General features: G+C 38.4%; 1 protein-coding gene across 3 annotated transcripts in view; it reads right to left on the bottom strand.

Annotated features, from left to right (window-relative positions):
• Positions 1–18,032, bottom strand: part of Lim3 (Lim3 homeobox protein) — a 95,089-nt gene that overhangs the window by 16,300 nt on the left and 60,757 nt on the right. For 2 of the 3 annotated variants that reach the window (XM_076522265.1, XM_033475439.2), the window contains one exon: positions 2,731–2,905. In XM_076522265.1, coding sequence (XP_076378380.1) covers positions 2,731–2,905 — 175 coding nt within the window. Of the gene's footprint in view, positions 1–2,730; positions 2,906–4,813; positions 5,700–18,032 lie in introns of those variants that run through there. The other variant, XM_033475442.2, reaches the window with a different exon arrangement.

Raw genomic sequence — 18,032 nt, 5'->3', positions numbered from 1 at the left:
GCAGTATCGAATATGTGAAAGTTGAGTAGATTCTAAAATAACAGCAATATCGCTTACGTTTGTCGTTGCTAGACTGCGGATCTTTATAAGCGCTTCTGGAAAAAAATGGCTAGATCGAAAACAAAATTGTGAAGACAATGAAAAGAATTTGCGAATATTTCTGTATTAAGTACGCATTACGAGAATTATTTGAAGAGGAAAGACATTTTCATCTGACTTACGTTCCTTACAACCAACTTAGAGAATTTTTCTTTTGCATAAAGATCCGTTACCCTAGCCGTCACAAAGGAAATAAATCCAACAACGATAACGTCATTTGTTATTGCCAAAGCCTCCGTATCATTTGCGTCCTTAAAATTCGATATTTGTGCGCTTAGTTTCTGTCGTGTTCGAAAGCGAATTTTGTCCTTCCTGCCTGTTATTCGCTTCTTCTTTTCCATTTACGAATCGCCGTCGCGTTTAAATTCCTATTTCTTTCGAAGAGATGTACCAACGTGCTGATAGTTCAAAGATAGTTCAAAATGGCTAGATCGAAAACAAAATTGTGAAGACAATGAAAAGAATTTGCGAATATTTCTGTATTAAGTACGCATTACGAGAATTATTTGAAGAGGAAAGACATTTTCATCTGACTTACGTTCCTTACAACCAACTTAGAGAATTTTTCTTTTGCATAAAGATCCGTTATCCTAGCCGTTACAAAGGAAATAAATCCAACAACGATAACGTCATTTGTTATTGCCAAAGCCTCCGTATCATTTGCGTCCTTGAAATTCGATATTTGTGCGCTTAGTTTCTGTCGTGTTCGAAAGCGAATTTTGTCCTTCCTGCCTGTTATTCGCTTCTTCTTTTCCATTTACGAATCGCCGTCGCGTTTAAATTCCTATTTCTTTCGAAGAGATGTACCAACGTACTGTTAGTTCAAAGAAAAGCCGAACGAAATCAACGATTGGTCAAATGTCCATCGCGTCCGATGCAACTGCTGATAAACGAGTGATTTATCGAACTAGCGTAAAAGAAGCGAAGTTCTCCGAGGCTCGGAGCGTGTCGTAAAGGTGGTTGTTCCGCTCCCAAGAAGATTTCTACCCCGAGAAAAGGGCGAGCAGCCGGAGAAGGACGAGACAATGGGGGAAGGGAAGCGAGTTCCTTCGATTCGGCTAACGGAAGAAGAAAAATGGCGTCTCGCGGTTGCGGAGGTGTGGGTGGATGAGAAAAGGCACGCTCTTCTGACACAATCAATACCAACGGTAGGTATACATGCATGCACGTTTGATCTAACTTTCGCCTGAGCTTCTTCACCTTTTCATTATCCACGGGAGAACAATGCCGCGTTCCGGTTGCTCGGACTGCATTTGTCCGCGAGCGATCGTTGATAAGCGTTTACATCTTTTCGCTATCCATCCAGATAGTATTTGCAGAAAAAGAATACTTCGAACTCGTCGGCGGCTTTACGTAATACCTTCATTCGCCTTCTAGTATCTTTGCACTTCACGTGTATCTACACCGAACTGTAAGTTCGCGATAGTGATCTGACTAAATGCACTTGTCACGTGATTTTAACGACTTCTTTTTATCATGATATTATTACACAGTTATTTTTGTAACTAGTTCAGCGTAATGCACGAACTTTACGGATATAAAATGCTGTTAGTCGTTTATGCAAATTAATGGTAAGTGTTGATGTTTGATTGTCGAAACTGTTCATACTCGTTTCCAAATAAACGAGTGATGATTGTAATGCTTATTATTATTTTCTTCGTTCAATCCTTGTCTACTAGGCTTAGGAAGACTTCCAGTCTTACAATTGCACATATTTTATCATGACAATTGTAATACGTACTTCGAATTTGGCCCATTATGCGTAAAACATTATACATAAGAATTTATGTAGAAGCGACCATGGGCGCACATTTATCGAAACACGATGCTTTCTAATCGAGTAGTGATTAAAAACCTGTACGGCGATAAGACCGCCAGAATAACGACGAGACCGATGGTGATACCAAAAAGGTATTGCAAACACGGATTGGAGGAATCTGGAGAATGTGAAGATCAAGTGTGCTTTCTTCAATAGAATCGTGATTTCTTTTTAACATTCGGACGGCGGGGCTCGGGCTCATTTAGGCTCTGAGCATAAATACTGTTACCCGACCATCTAGTTCCTGACAATTAAGTTAATTTTCACATGTTTCATCGACGTCTATAAAAATACTAGCCTGCCTAGAAAGCAGCAGCTAGTAAAATATATCGAACAGCACTGACGGGAATAAAATTAGAAATAATCCTAAGCCTATTGAGTTATATTTTCGTCGAAAAGGTCCGCCGTTCGGGTGTTAATGCCCTAATCGATATAGTAGTTAGTTATACGTATCAATTCGAGAGATATTTGAATACAAGCAGGTTCTATCTAAATTCTTATGTTCAATGTTTTATGCATAATGGGCGAAATAAGGATTGTGATCTGTGTAGTGAAACGTACATTCCGAAGTATTACAACTGTCATTCGTTTATTTGGAGATGAGTATGGACAGTTTCGATAATCAAACATCGATATTTCTAATAAAATGGGACTGATCTAAACGAAGCGTTGTATTCGTAATAATCCCAAAAGAAGGTCGATGGCTTCCGTCACGTACAATACGCATAAAAATTGATTTTTTTTTTAAAGGCATCCGAGGTCTGATCGACCATTCACGGCGCAAACAGAAATAAATAACTATTGGTACTTACTTGAAGAAGTCGTCTTTACAGAAAACGTGACCGTTCCTCGCGAAACACTTGTCGGTGAGCCTAGCTCCGCAGTCTCGGCACGTTAGACACCTTGCATGCCAACACCTCTCGAGGACTCTCAGAATGTATTTATCCAAGATAGCTTCTTGACAACCGCCGCACTTCGGTATCGAAGCTACAACAGATCGCAAAAATTGTACATGATTAGAGCGAAGTATTCGCGAGTTTCCTCTGAAAATGTAAACTAGTATTTTAGATGGTTTTAGCAGTACAGTGAATTCTCCCTAATTGACGCTCAGATCGTACAGAAAAATGGACAATTTGGGAAGAGGAGATACGATTATTCAAGACTTGCGGCTCGTTTTTATAATTACCGATTGTCAATACATATAAAAACGGGGCTCGAGGCTGGAATAATCGTATCTCCTCTTCCCAAATTGTCCATTTTTGTGTGCGAGCTGAGCGTCAATTAGGAAGAATTTATTGTAATTACAATGTAGTGTTAGCGTGAAATTCAGCGTGTAGAGAATTGGTAGGCTCAGATTCTAAACGAATACAGTTTTCAAGCTTTAACGATGTTCCGATATTTCAGGATGATCGATGAATGAAAGGAAATCACAGAATTCACACGATAAATTCTCTCAATTTCATATTAATCTACTACCATTTGATCTACATTTGTTTGAACTTTCTCATTTATTTACGTAGACAGTGACGAACAATAACGAGTTTCTTATTTAGAAAGTGTACTTCTCGCTTGTCATTTATGTAATGCCATCCATTCGAAAGCTGTTTTGATCTTGAAAAAAGTGTTTCATGAGAGAGAGAATTTTTTTGCCACGACAGAAAGTATTTCTTCCTTTAGATTGAAAAGAATTGTATAGTTATAAGTAGGCTGTATAGTTATAATTTAGTAATTAGTAATAATTTAATTGTATAGTTATAAGTAAGGCAAAATAAAAATTGTTTAAGTCGACTGTAAGAAACGTAATGTTTTCTCTGTTTTAATAATTTGAAGGAGTTGTACATATTGTAAAAAATATCCTGAAATCCTTCTAATGTCTTCATGGTTTCGTAATATTTTTGTCATAAATGCATCAAATCTGCAGTTTATTTACGAGAAAATGACTTAACTCGAAGTTACCAAAATATTCAATTGCTATTTTTCAGTTTGCATATCATACATGCAATATTTTTGAAGAAAGCTATTTGAAGAAATCCGATTCTAGAATATTAAGTAAACATTGCTAATCAAAAACACGAGATCGCAGAAAATATTTTACAAGCGTTCAACGCAACGCACGCGTGACTCTATTAGTTCACCAATGGTTTACGCTCCTCAATTGTATACTTCTCTCTGTTCCAAATTTTTCGGTCGTTCTTTCATTCATTGATCTCGAATGCATGTCCAACGATCGCGGATGCAGCACTGTATCTAACAAAAATTCATTTCTAACAGATTGCAAATAACTTGTTCAATTGTTAAAGTATTACTACTTCGTTAGATACTTCTTAAACTTTTAGTAAACTATTTCCTGGACAAATAACACCCGACGACGATACATATTTTTGACGCAAAGCTAATATCTTGGAAAGTAGCTTCCGGAAACTCTTAACACTAAACCTACTAACACTAACACTAAACCTACTTAATACTAAACTAAAAGAAAGCGGTCAAAGTGACCGCTTTCTTATTTTGCAATTCTGCAAAGTTCCGAGACTCTTTCGTGGAAAACGCTTGAATAAGTTACATTATCGGAGCAAGTTTTATAATAAAAGCTTTACAAATTCTAAATAAATTCGGCCTTCTCACTTTCGTGAAGCAGTACACGCCAGTTAGTATTACTGCTTGGTAGGTTTAGTGTTAATCTTCTAAGTACCAGAACGCGATGCATTTAATCACGAAATTGAACGTATTCCGCGCAAAATAATCGCAGAGACATGCAAATCGAAAATTTTTCATCGACAAATTTCGCGGAAAATCCGCGCGATGGTGAAGCGAGTAATAGCAAAAGTTCAACTTTTGCTATTATCGCTCAGGATTTCCTCAAGATGGCTAATGAGATCGACGTTTCTCACTTACAATAGAGGATCTTAGGAATATGAGCCGGTAAACCGAGATCGACGGCCCTCTGATCGAGAGGATGCATTTCGCTGTGGGGAGTGTCGTCGAAGCTGGAAATGTTGGCCGGATTTCCAGAGTTGCTGCTATTTCGCCGGACGTTCTGCGACTCCAAGCTGTCGTGCGGCGGTGTCAAGACATCTTGACGGGCGCGCCGATACATCCCTTCCAAAGGCATAGACTCCCGGCCCAGCATCTCCAGGCTTATCATAGTCATGGTTGTGTTCTTTTTTTTTCTCGATAGAACTTCCGACGTGTCACTGTCTCGTCATTTCGCGCAACCGAGCGCCAACGAATTCCGGCGACTTTGCCCTATTCTAACGGAATCGGTGCAAGTACGGTCTAATTGTCCAACCATGGAACATTTATCGTGTTCTGCTCTGCGATCTGGCACGGTTTGCTCCAAGTTGTTTCGCAATTTTCGTTCACGGGCCGCTGCCGTCACAGAATCCTTCGCACTTCCCAGCACAACCGCACCACGGGATCCATCGTTCCTTCAAAACTGTCTGTATTCTCTAACGGATAACGACGAGAACCGTGACTCAACATGTACCCGCGAGATCAGCTCTTCGTTAATCCTTTCACTGTCACTCTCATCGACGATCATATTCGGTGGGTATAGCGTTCCTATCCAGACTGGACGCGTCGAGTCAACTGTATCCTCCGAGTGCCGGTCGAACTGTAATCAACGCACAAGTCTAGATTGTTCGTCGAACCGACGTTGGATCTTTCACTAGGTTTCTTTTGGAAATTCGGGCTGTATCAGTGGACTCGGACTGTCAACGACAGACCTCGTGTAAAGTATCGAAGCGACCGGAACGAGGGCTCGCGGAGGACTGTTCCAACGATGTTGCAGCTGCTCGTGCGCACGTGACATTCGTGGGTGTGGCGGGTTCCTGGTGGGGCATACGTCAGGGTTATTGGGTGTGGTCCGCACCCACGCTTCTAACGCTTCGACGCCGATTGGTGGGAACCCGGACCGCCCCCAATATGGCGACCGACGCACTACCAAGCGACTTTCAAACAACCGATACTCTGCTTGCTGATACTCTGTCTAGGGTGCTGCTGATACGCCGTTGACACGGCGATGATGTGCGTTGGCTGCGAGAGCGAAGCATCAAGAAATATGGAGCCGATCTCTAACCCTGGCTGACCATGTGCGTTACGTTTCGGTCGCGAACTTTTTCGAAAATTTCTCTCGTCGACATTCTCTCGTCGTTTTTACTCGTTTTATGTTGTAGATATTTACGAGAAAGCTTCTTTTTTGCTATACTATACTTTCTATTACTACGTTGATTTAGTTAGATAATTCTTTATTTCGTACCTTTCGGTTTTGAAAGTTTTCCTTAAGTTATCGAATCCTTCACCTAAACTTCTTACACGATTCAACTACCTAATGTTGCTTGAAGTAATTTCATATTTACTTCATAATAATTTCTCTCTCGCAGCTAATCGTAACACAAATATCAACTTGACTTAACATACGAAATAAAAATATAATATATATTATACAATACTTTAACGTAACATTATTCATTCTACATGTATAATTCGCACATTCTCTTTATCATTGATTTTGTTCTTGTACATGTTGTTCGGCGTGCGTCTATTTGTGCAAAGCCTATTTTAATGAGACTTCTCGCATGTGAAAATTATGTACACATATAATCGCAGGTATCCGGACAGTAATGCAAATAAAAATAAGAGAAATTATTCGATTTTTATCAGGAAAAAAGAACGAATCAATGCAAGAATCGTTTGAAACTTGAATTCCCTGTATTATTTGTAATAATACTATTACAGTACTAATTATAATACTAATTTTCCTAATAAGCAGGATTATAATTTTCAATTTTTATGTTTAAAGTTTAAAAGTGTATCGTAATTATTTTGAACTGAAACACTGTTTTAAAATGAAACTACCACCTTCGAACTCGAGCGGTGAATCTGAGGCACCACTAAACACATTGTTATATCTTCTATCGAAATAACGTTTACATTATCAAATCTGTTTACATTTACTATTAAAAATGTAATTGTTGTACGAGTCACAAGGCTCAACTTCATGTGCATGAAGTGCAATAAGTCATATAAAATAGAAGCACAGTACAGATGCGAAGAAACAATTATGGATTTTGCGTTAAAATGGCTTCGAGTGCAAAGGGTTAAAATAAACAAGATAAGAATAATCGTATATGCTTTTACGACAGACACGCTTATTCCATCCTCCAAAAAATCATCGATTTCCTTCCAATAGTTGCTAACAGACACGACTTATAGTCCCATCGCAGCGAGCCGTGAGCAAAATTTCCAACTTCGCCCGGCTTCCCGCTCCCATTTTCGTTCGGTCTTCGTCGATCGGCGAGGGTTGCTTTCGAGCATCCATTTCCAGAGACCCGCGACTACGGTCCTCTATTCATCAGAATCGTCACGTAAAAGAATTCTCTCCTGTGCTCCTTGGCGAGTTCCTTTGGCAACGTCTAGAGAGCCGTGTCGATTGTGAAAGCAAGCGTCGCGGAAAGGTAAAGAAAGAGGGCGGCTGGCCGTGGGGGGTGGCAGCAGACCCGGACTGCGACGAAGGGAATACGGGGGGAGGCAACGGGCGAAAGAAGGGAAGGAAAAAAAAGGAGAACAAGCAGAAGAAGCGGAGAAACGAGGCTGGATGGGAGGAGGGCTACAAAAGGATCCGAGGCGAAATTAAGAACAGCCGTGCAAGGCGGCGGGAGGAGGGGGGGGGGCTGGAGGTGAGGGTCGCCATTTTATAATCTTAGTCGAGATCAGTCGTGTATACTCTTTTCTCGTCCCTCAGTGATTCGCGTGCGCCCATCCACACCGAACCAAATAAGTCGGGGGTGTAGGTCGACGTATAAGTAGACGTATAGACGCGTCTACCAACGTCAGCCGGTACGCTTTTCAATACGCGTCTTTGTTTTTCTCGGTCGCGTCAGATGGCACGTATCCTCTTTGTCGTTACATCTTGCTCCCCTTTTTACCTTCCAGATGAAAACTCCCTCGCCCGGCGCCCTTTGAAACGAGGAACACGGGAGCTCACGGTTTTCCCTCGGCTGCGCGACCTCCGATCGGGTTAAGGCCCACGAAAACTGACTCGCTGCGCCGAACTTTTCTTTCCGGAAGCGAAGTCATAGATCGTATCGCCGAATATACTTGATAAGGAACGCGGGCTCTTTCGCGTTCGAGGAAGAATCATTTTTCCAAGACGAACGGCGCAACATTTGGAAGAATAATATCGACGACGGTAAAATGCTACGTGTGCACGTTACAGACATCGGAGAGGAAGAAAAGCTTAGGAAATTTCACTAGTAACTTGGTGTTAGTCATTATTAGATCGAGGAAATTTATGCAAATGCGTATCCTTATTATTTATTTATTTATTTAATTCTTGCCTACGGGACTTAGGATGACGACTGGAAGTTTATATCTTTAACTTCTCACTGTATCATGAACTCCAATCACAATTATACATATTTTCTTATCCCATTCTATTATTTACAGTAGGAATTAATAGTCAAATAATCTTATTTAACCTGCTCTAATAATCTAACAATCCAACAACAAAACAAAACGAAATGTGTGTCTCTATAGGAAATTCTGAAATAATTTTATTTAATCTGCTCTAACAATCTAATAATCCAACAACAAAACAAAACGAAATGCATATCTCTATAGGAAATGCTGAAAACACATTTTTTATTTTACGCCTTTTGTATAATGAACATACCTTGCATATTTATATTTAAAAGCATATGTAATAATATATTGTAGAATGGTCATTCAATTAAGAACATTAAATTTAAATGCTCGTATCGAAATAATTATGGAAAGTATTTTATATAATATGTATATATAGAGTGAATATTTGGTAATATATTGGTAATATATTTTATTGGAATATTTGGTAATATATTGTATTGTATATTATATTGTGGATCAATATAATAATTAGCAATGTATTAGTATATTACCAAATATTCACTCTACATATACATATTATATATATATATATATATATATATATATATATATATATATATATATATATTATTATTTATATATATTGTAATATTATGTATAATATTGTATAATAATATATGTATATAATATAATAATATAATAATATATATTATATTGTAATATTATATATATATATAATTGAATTTGATGCACTCATTGCATACTTTGCATACTTTTCGAGCACAAATGTCATATCCATTTTACATATATATCGTGCATAAACTTCCGCAGTCTCCTCATAATATTACCAATTACATTAAAGTATAAATTATGTGAACATCAATATTTGATGCGATTGATGCTACAAAGTTTGTACGGTTACGTTCGAAAATATTGGCTGAAGATATTAATCACTAACAACGCAATAAGTAATATCGATGGAAAATTGCGTGTGCGTCATGATACAGTGTTTATAAAACACCTTATTTTATTATTCGAAAGTAGAACAACATTTAATATTAATGAGCGTGTGCAATGATTTTTATTAAAATAATTTAAAATCAAAACTTTTACCAATGTCACCAGAGCCAAATACAAATGTCAGTATTAAATGTATTTATAAAACTTTTCCAATGACTCAGTCAATGTACTTATAAAAATGACATTAATTTTCAATGAGTTCCTATTAAATACTATGAATTTTATGCAAAATAGCGGAACCATTAAAACAGTTGCAGAATATCGACCTACCGCTTCCAACTCGTTCAAGTTATTGACACGTCAAGTCTCACAATATCATTAAATTACTGAAACCGAAACTACAATAGCAAATTAAAATTTACCATAGTAACTATCATTTTAACTCTTTTTCATTCCAGAAATCCTAGTCACATTCAGTTCGTCCGAATATATCACAATAAAATTGAATTTCAAAACCTAATTGAAAATTGGTGTCATCCGCCCTAACTATTGGGTTGGCAACTAAGTAATTGCCGATTTGTTCAATGAAATAAAAAATTTTTTTTACTTGGAATGAAGTTTAATCTGTAATGTATTTTCCATTTTGTTCGATGACTTTTTGCGATCTCTCTGACAACTTGAAAATTCCATGCTCGTAGAAAGTCTGATTCTTTTCGGCCAAAAACTGAGTTAAGTGAGATTTTACAGCGAAAAATAATAATATAATAATAATTTTATAATATAACATTTACGGATATCATAAAAATGGGAGTGAGAGACATCTATAACTGAAATCAGCAATTACTTAGTTGCCAAGCCAATATAAACGGAACATTTGAAAATGAGCGATGCTTCCAAAGGTAGAATTTCCTACAAGCGTCAGACGTGAACGGCTGGTCGTATGCGTTCGCCGCTTGCGACTAGACGCATGCGTCAGACGCGTGCGATCAGATACATGTTTTACATATCATTTGCGTGCGACGCATTTATTATTCGATATATTACCGTTTATCAGATAGAACAGCGTGCGCAGAGAAGGTGAAACAACTTTTTGGAAGAAGACAGTGATGAAGAGATTGTGCCGATAATTTTACAAAACAAGAAGGAAGGAAAGAAGAAATGAGAAGAAGAAGATGAAGAGGTGTATCGTAGTATTTTAACAAGGAAACATTTATTGCACAACGAGAGGACGTATCTATAAGCAGTTTTTAGATTGAATAAAGAACAAGTGAATTTCATCTTAACTCTTATTGGCAATAATTAACGTCTAGACTGCTTTCGAAGCAGACGACCATCGGACGCTTACGTCAGACGCAGACGCAACATGTGGAAATCGCTTATAGAAAAACGGAAGTATTATTTTCCGTCACATCGGTATAAATATATACCAACGTCGGATGCGCATAGAAAGTCTCGCCTTAACCTTTTAGGCACGTCGCGCCACTATAGTGGCTTCCGCGCATATCATCTTTTAGAACGACACGCCACTATAGTGGCTTTCGCGAATGTCATCTCTCTGGACGACGCGCCACTATAGTGGCTTGCTCTAGTAATTCACTCGCTCATCGTTTGAACCAAATAATCGTCTTCATATGCATTGTTTCACACTTCTTTTGTCTTCACATCGATTTACAACAGTTCACAGGGTGTCCCAAAAATGTCTCGCAATCCGGAAATGTCGGATTCCTCGGATCATTTGAAGCAGCTTCTTCCTTTACAAAAATTTTCTCCGAGGCACCGTTAACGAGTTATTAACGAAAAACAGTGACCAATAAGAATCGAGTACGGCTGACGCGAGACGGTCCAGCCAGCCAGCGCACGAAGCCCAGTTCCGCTCATTGGCTCGATCGCCTCGCGCCAGCTGAGCTCGCCACTCATTGGTCGCTGTTTTTCGTTAATAACTCCTTAACGGTGCCTCGAAGAAAATTCTTGTAAAGGAAAAAGTTGCTTCAAATGACCTGAGGAACCCGCCACTTTCGGATTGCGAGACATTTTTGGGACACCCTGTATATACAGACAGAATATACAGTATCAGACTCTGTACAGTACATATCAGACTCTGCCGTCCAGAGAAATAGCCTCGCGCAGAATTCAGCCGTACCTAAAAGGTTAAGAAAATCTGCGCCAGATTTATGACAAAGTCTCGGATCACCTGCAACCGATCTGCACACAGGCTATTTCGCGTGCAAAGCAAAATTACGAATCGATCAACGACGCAGAAGTGTCAGACGGTGCAACGACGCGTAACTAACCAGCGTTATTTGCCGGCGAAAAAAAGTGCGCCATACCGCGGCCAGTAAAATCGTTCGTGTATCGAACCATTTTTATTGGCGCGTCGTTTCGTAGACCAGGGGTAGTCGACGCGCACGCATAACAGATTTGATGGGCATCGTCGTGTATGCAAAAGTGTCGAACCATCTGTTGTTCGCGGGCCCCGTTCATGTGGTCAGGTGGAAAATTTCGCAATTCTTCGTGTTCCGAGGCGGCGAACCTGTTCCACCGATTATGGTTCCGCAAGCGTGATCGTAAACGCGTGGATGACTTCCTCTGATAATCCTCGGTTTTCACGGCCGATTAAAGTCTCATGAACTCGGCCGTAGACCGTGAATACGTCTTCGTCGGCTGTATAAACGAACCTCCCGACACTACTCGCTGGGCACGATCAATTCACGAATTTGTTGGCATTAGCCTAATGGAAATTCCGTCGACTTCACCGAAAACTCTGCTTTTGGGTTAATCCTGTGTGGAAAATGTCACGCGAATGCCACCATCCGAAAGTGTCCAGACATTTATCGCATTAGGTTCGAGCAAATGCTTTTAGGCTCTTCTTTTAATTTCTTTTCTCTTGTACAGAAATATAGTATTATTTTTGCTGAAATGTTTTTCCTTGCTTTCGGTGACTTGTTCTCATCAAATAATTGAACAAAAGCGAGAAATTACAAGCATCGAAAGCCGTGCTATATGAACGATTAACACTAAATTTAAGCCATAGTTTTCAGTCAAACGACCAGTTTCCAATTTTCTGTTTTAAAATTATTGAAACTACGAAAATGCTTACTAAACTGGAAAATGATTGATTAAACTTCCTTTTTGAACTATATATTATCATAATAATGTAATATTATAACTAGACTGAATAGGAAATAAAAGCTACATAAAAAGTTTATTCGTTTCTTAATAATTTTATTAGATCAGAGATAATATAATAACATTTTTAAACTCTTTTAATACCTCTACTATTTTAAATAGAAACTATCTTCTATTTATAGTCTATTTATGACGCATTTGTAAAATGAGACAAATCATTCGGTACGTTCAGTATTAAGTTATTAGTCTAATTTATTAATTATTAGTTTAATGTTATTGTGTTATTTTATTTCGTAGGTGTAATGTTTCTATTAAACAACGATACTTTCCACATATGATCACAACAAACTTGTTACAGCGAAAATTTCGCAAATTCTGGTCGGTCAAATGAGAGGAACCAGTTTAAAAAAATGTTATCTTTAATTTTCTTGTTCTCTCATATCACGTGATATTCGATATGGTTATATTAATTTCATTATTATTATTTTAATATTATATATTATTTTAATTATTTTATTATTATTTTATTAATTTTATTTTATTTGGTAGGTATAATGTTCTTATTAAACAACGATACTTTCCACATATGATCACAACAAACTTGTTACAGTGAAATTTTCGCAAATTCTGGTCGGTCAAATGAGAGGAACCAGTTTAAAAAAATTTTATCTTTAATTTTCTTGTTCTCTCATATCACGTGATATTCGATGTGGTTATATTAATAAACGTGAAATTTGAACGATGCTTTACGTATTAATCATGGGATGAATTAAATAGAACTGTAGAATAAAATGCAAATATGAAAAATAGCTGTCGAACAGTAAATCCAGTTGGCGAGAAATTGAGACAGAATGATGGGAAAAGCTTGCCGTTTATTGGATAAAAAAACCGTGCAACGCAGATATATGCCAAATGTGATATTCGATAATCCATGTCCGACCGATTCCAGTCCAGTCTGTTGATCCGAGTGTTGTTCATACTTATGTACAGTTACGTGAATGACTTTCTAAAGCGATATATAATAACATTATCTATGCAAGAAAATTCTACTTCTAAGCAAAATAAGATAGAAACAAATAGATTAACAAGCAAAACTTATCTCTTCTCTGACAATTGTTTTCTACGTTCTCAATTATTTATGATATTAATTGTTCGGCTAATAATATTTTTAATATTAATAATATTTTTCAAAGTTATATTACAATATCATTTTTGATCTTACATATTTATAACACAGAATCATATATACTATATTCTATATTAATTGTCCGGCTAATATTATTTTTAATATTAATAATATTTTTCAAAGTTATATTACAATATCATTTTTGATCTTACATATTTATAACATGGAATCATATATACTATATTCTATATTAATTGTCCGGCTAATATTATTTTTAATATTAATACCATTTTTCGAAGTTGTATTACAATATCATTTTTGATCTTACATATTTATAACACAGAATCATATATACTATATTCTATATTAATTGTCCGGCTAATATTGTTTTTAATATTAATACTATTTTTCGAAGTTGTATTACAACATCATTTTTGATCACGTACGTTAGTTGCACATTTCCACAACAAAAACATTCGCAATCTACTCATGATTAGACTGTGAATCTATATGTAATGCATAATAACATTTTTCAAGACGATTGTAAGAAAAAAATTAAATAGAAATAAATTGTTCCTTTTAATAATCTTAATAAGCTGAAAATAGCGTAACTATACATGTAGTGTTAAATTTTTCATATGCGTTCAGAATTTTATATTCGTTCTTCTCGTTTTGCCAGAAATCCATCAATTGCACAGTCCAGTTGTAATAGACTAACGTATTGTCAAATATTATTCAAATTACACAGCTTCTTCCTACTTTTCGTTTTGTTGGACATATTGAAACAGCCAAAATTATTCGCACTGTTATTCGAACAATTTTACAATCTCTATTCGGATAACTTATACGAATGAAGAATAAAGAATTATTCAGATAAATAGATGGAATAATTTGTTAGAAGTAACGAATTGTTGTTATTCAAAGAAAATGTCCGCTAAAAAAGATTCATTCGAGCAATTATTTCAGATAAGTATACACATAATGATCCCAGCCTGATCCTCGTCCCTTGACCTTTCGAGCTTCGAAACCGGGTCCGGTTGATATTTCTGATATCCCCGAAGAAAGCGGAATGAAAAATAGAAATGTCATCGTTTGCCGGGTCAAGTGTGCACCACTGGGGAACGGGGGATGCGTTCCGGACTGGCGAGCCGGTGCTTGCCGTGCTGCCCCCCTTTCTTTCTCTTCCCGTCCCGTTCGTTAGTTTCGCCTAGAGCTGGTACAGGAGGTACCCGTGGGCAAGTCAGACCTCCACCCTCGGATAGAGCCGCGATAAACCCCGGCGCTGATGCTTTTTACGTTGACGAACGACTCCTGGAGGCGTGTCGACATGTGCAACGAAGCCGACGAAGGGTGGGCTCGCGTGATCGAAGCCCGAGGAGGACGCCCACGGAAATCACGGGGTCGCGCAATCGCAAAGACACCCTTTTAATGAATCTTCGCGATGGAAACGAGGGGTTATCCTATCGAAATATATCGGACCCAAGCTTTCTAGGTCGGAATTGCGTTTTCGGGCGTAGTTTCGGCGCTCCAGTACCGGTGTCGAATAATCATTTGTTTCTCTCCTTTGTAATGATAATAATTATTGTTGTTTGTTATAAAATTTGGATTGTTTGATATCCACACTCTGGTTATTTCAAGTAGAAAATGTTTGTATTTCTTTGGATTTTCGTTCGTTATTGTAACAGACAAATTTTTCTTCATTACTGCAGTAGTCGAATTTTTCTTCATTATTGCAGCAGTTGAATTTTCGTTCATTATTGCAGCAGTCGAATTTTTGTACATTACTGCAGTAGTCGAATTTTTGTACATTATTGCAGTAGTCGAATTTTTGTTCATTATTGCAACAGTCGAATTTTTCTTCATTATTGCAGTAGTCGAATTTTCGTTCATTATTGCAGCAGTCGAATTTTCGTTCATTATTGTAGCAGTCGAATTTTCGTTCAATATTGCAGCAGTCGAATTCTTGTTCATTATTGTAGCAGTCAAATTTTCGTTCATTATCGAAACAGTCGGGGCAAGTCGACGATGACATCGATTCTTCGTGGCCAAACGATTCGAAAATCTTCATTCCCAATGATATTCGGTACCTACACCTTCAGATGAAATATTAGGTCTACCGGAAAGTTCTGTCCGTTTTTGGATTGAAATATAAAACAATTTTCATACATTTAATAATATTTATTGTAGAATATACTTTCCATCGTTACTTATGATTTCTTGCCAGCGTGATGGCAACTTGTAAATGCCGTTTTTAAAAAATGATTTATTTTTAGAGGCGAAGAACTCAACTAGTGCTTGGTTGACATCAGCTTCAGTTTTGAATTTTTTTTTCTGTAAAAAGTTTTGCAAAGAGAGAAACAAGTGATAATCGGAGGGTGCTAGGTCCGGGGAGTATGGTGGATGCGACAGAATTTCCCAGCCTAGCTCTGCGATTTTCTGACGAGTCGCCAAAGCAGCATGTGGTCTGGCATTATCATCGGTAGTCATGTTTTCACGATCGCGTCTCGCTTAATAATGACACGAGACATCTTTGTTTCAGTTTATTTAGGAGAGTACATGCGTGTAAATGCAATGATAAAGAGAGATAGTCATATATGTCTCAAATCAATATGTGCGTATGGATTGAAACTTGAAGTGACACTATCGGACAGAACTTTCCGATAGACCTAATACTTTTGTCAGAGGAATGAATCAGAGCTTTAAAACTGCGTGCATCTAAAATCGTAATTTCACCGCTTAAGTAGATTCACGCTTAGAAATTTCATCCAATTACGGAAGCAACGCGGAGAACCTTAACGCTTCTCTAAACGTTTCACTCGGCGGGGCTGTTGGAAAATTTATACGGCGAAAGAAAAATCGCGCAACGTCGTGCCAACGATATATTATATTATATTCAGCGACGCGCAGGATAAAGAAGCAACGATGACGTTTAACGGTGGACCGTATATTTCCGCGGAAACTGCGCGAACAGAAAATTCCGCGGATGCGAAAAAAGACGGGGACGATGAAATATGCACGTTTATGCGCCCCGTACGTTTTTTAATTTAACTCCGTTTCTCCGTGGCGGAACGGAAAAAGGGTGGGCCGGGTGGGTGGCGGAGGAACAGAGAAGGGTGGGCGAGGGAGTGAACGGGGGTGGAATCGGAGGCAAGATACAACTGCATATAATCGAATTTGCACGGGCAGATCTTCTCTATGGGCGTTCCCATTACATCGGCGGGTAATAAATTATGGCACCCTTACCGCGTAAATACGTTTGAATTTATACCGGGCCGGTTTGCTCGCCTGCCCCATTTACGCATATGGTTTTTGCAGCGGGAGAGAGAACCATCGGCAGCCACCCCGTCGCTGATCAAATTAATATTCGGCCAAATGCGGAGCCTTTTAAATTTCCCATGAATACGCCATCGTGGTCGCCAATCCCCAAGACACTTTGGTTCTCCGAATAAAATCAATCGACGTCGAAACGGGCTTCGCGTGTAGACGATCCACTGTTCAGATTAACTGTTCGAACTACGCGATTCACCGGATTGGTCTCGAAAAGTGTTAAAAATCCACGGAATCCTAGCGACTTTGCTTTTGGATCTGTTTGATGCGTGTCCTTGCTGTTTCTTGTTCATTCTTTCTTTTCTTAACAATTTCAGAAACTTGAAAATAATATAATCCGACTCTTTAATTCTCTTAATCGGTCTACCGTTTCAAAGTTGAACCACTCATTTTTTGTTATAAATGTATAAAATCCGCAGTCTACATACGAGTGGCATTAATTCTTGACTAGTTCTCGAAACTCATTTTTATTTATTCATTTATTTATGCAGCATCGACGGGCCTAATGTGGTTTTAATTTTTCTACAAAAATTCAAGGTAATGACAAATAGTAATAATAATAACAGCAGTAACAGCAATAATAATAAAATAAAAATAAAAATAAAAATGGATATGAGAACAATTACAAACGTACAATTAATGACTTCAACGACGAATTCGCGATCTGCGAGACATTTATCATTTCACTTGATCAAGAAAACGTAAGCGCTTCAACAAGATAGCAGTTGATTTGCGCGATGGATAGTGTTCGCACGTGGACGATCTTGGGTCGATTGATATCCGCGTGAAACGTGTTTGGACGACAAAACAATTCGGGCATCGTAGTTTCGGATAATCAATACGTCCTCGAGCATAGCGGACGAAACTATGGGCCAAAGGCGTTGAATCATCAGTGCGCGCAACGCCGCGCGGACAAAGACAATAGTTCGCCTCTCGGCGGTGTTTAAAGAAAGCCCGATCGTCAAACAGCGAGCGAAGTTACCAAAAAACGGCAATTCTCGTTTGAAACCAATTTTCAGTGAATCGGTCGCGTCACACGGTAGACTGGCGTCGTTCCGGATCCCGGCTGGAGACAGAGGCATTGCTAAAAGGATAACATTGTCCAGGGATCCGTTCGACGCGCACAAAGAGCCGCCAGCAGCCGCGACGTTGAACGGGAACAAACGTTGCAGCGAACCGGCGCGCGGCGCGGCGCGGCGGCGGCATTCG

Source organism: Megalopta genalis, chromosome 5 (assembly GCF_051020955.1).
Source record: "Megalopta genalis isolate 19385.01 chromosome 5, iyMegGena1_principal, whole genome shotgun sequence".
In the NCBI taxonomy this organism is placed as follows: Eukaryota; Metazoa; Arthropoda; class Insecta; order Hymenoptera; family Halictidae; genus Megalopta; species Megalopta genalis.
This window is presented reverse-complemented; position numbering and strand designations above follow the sequence as displayed.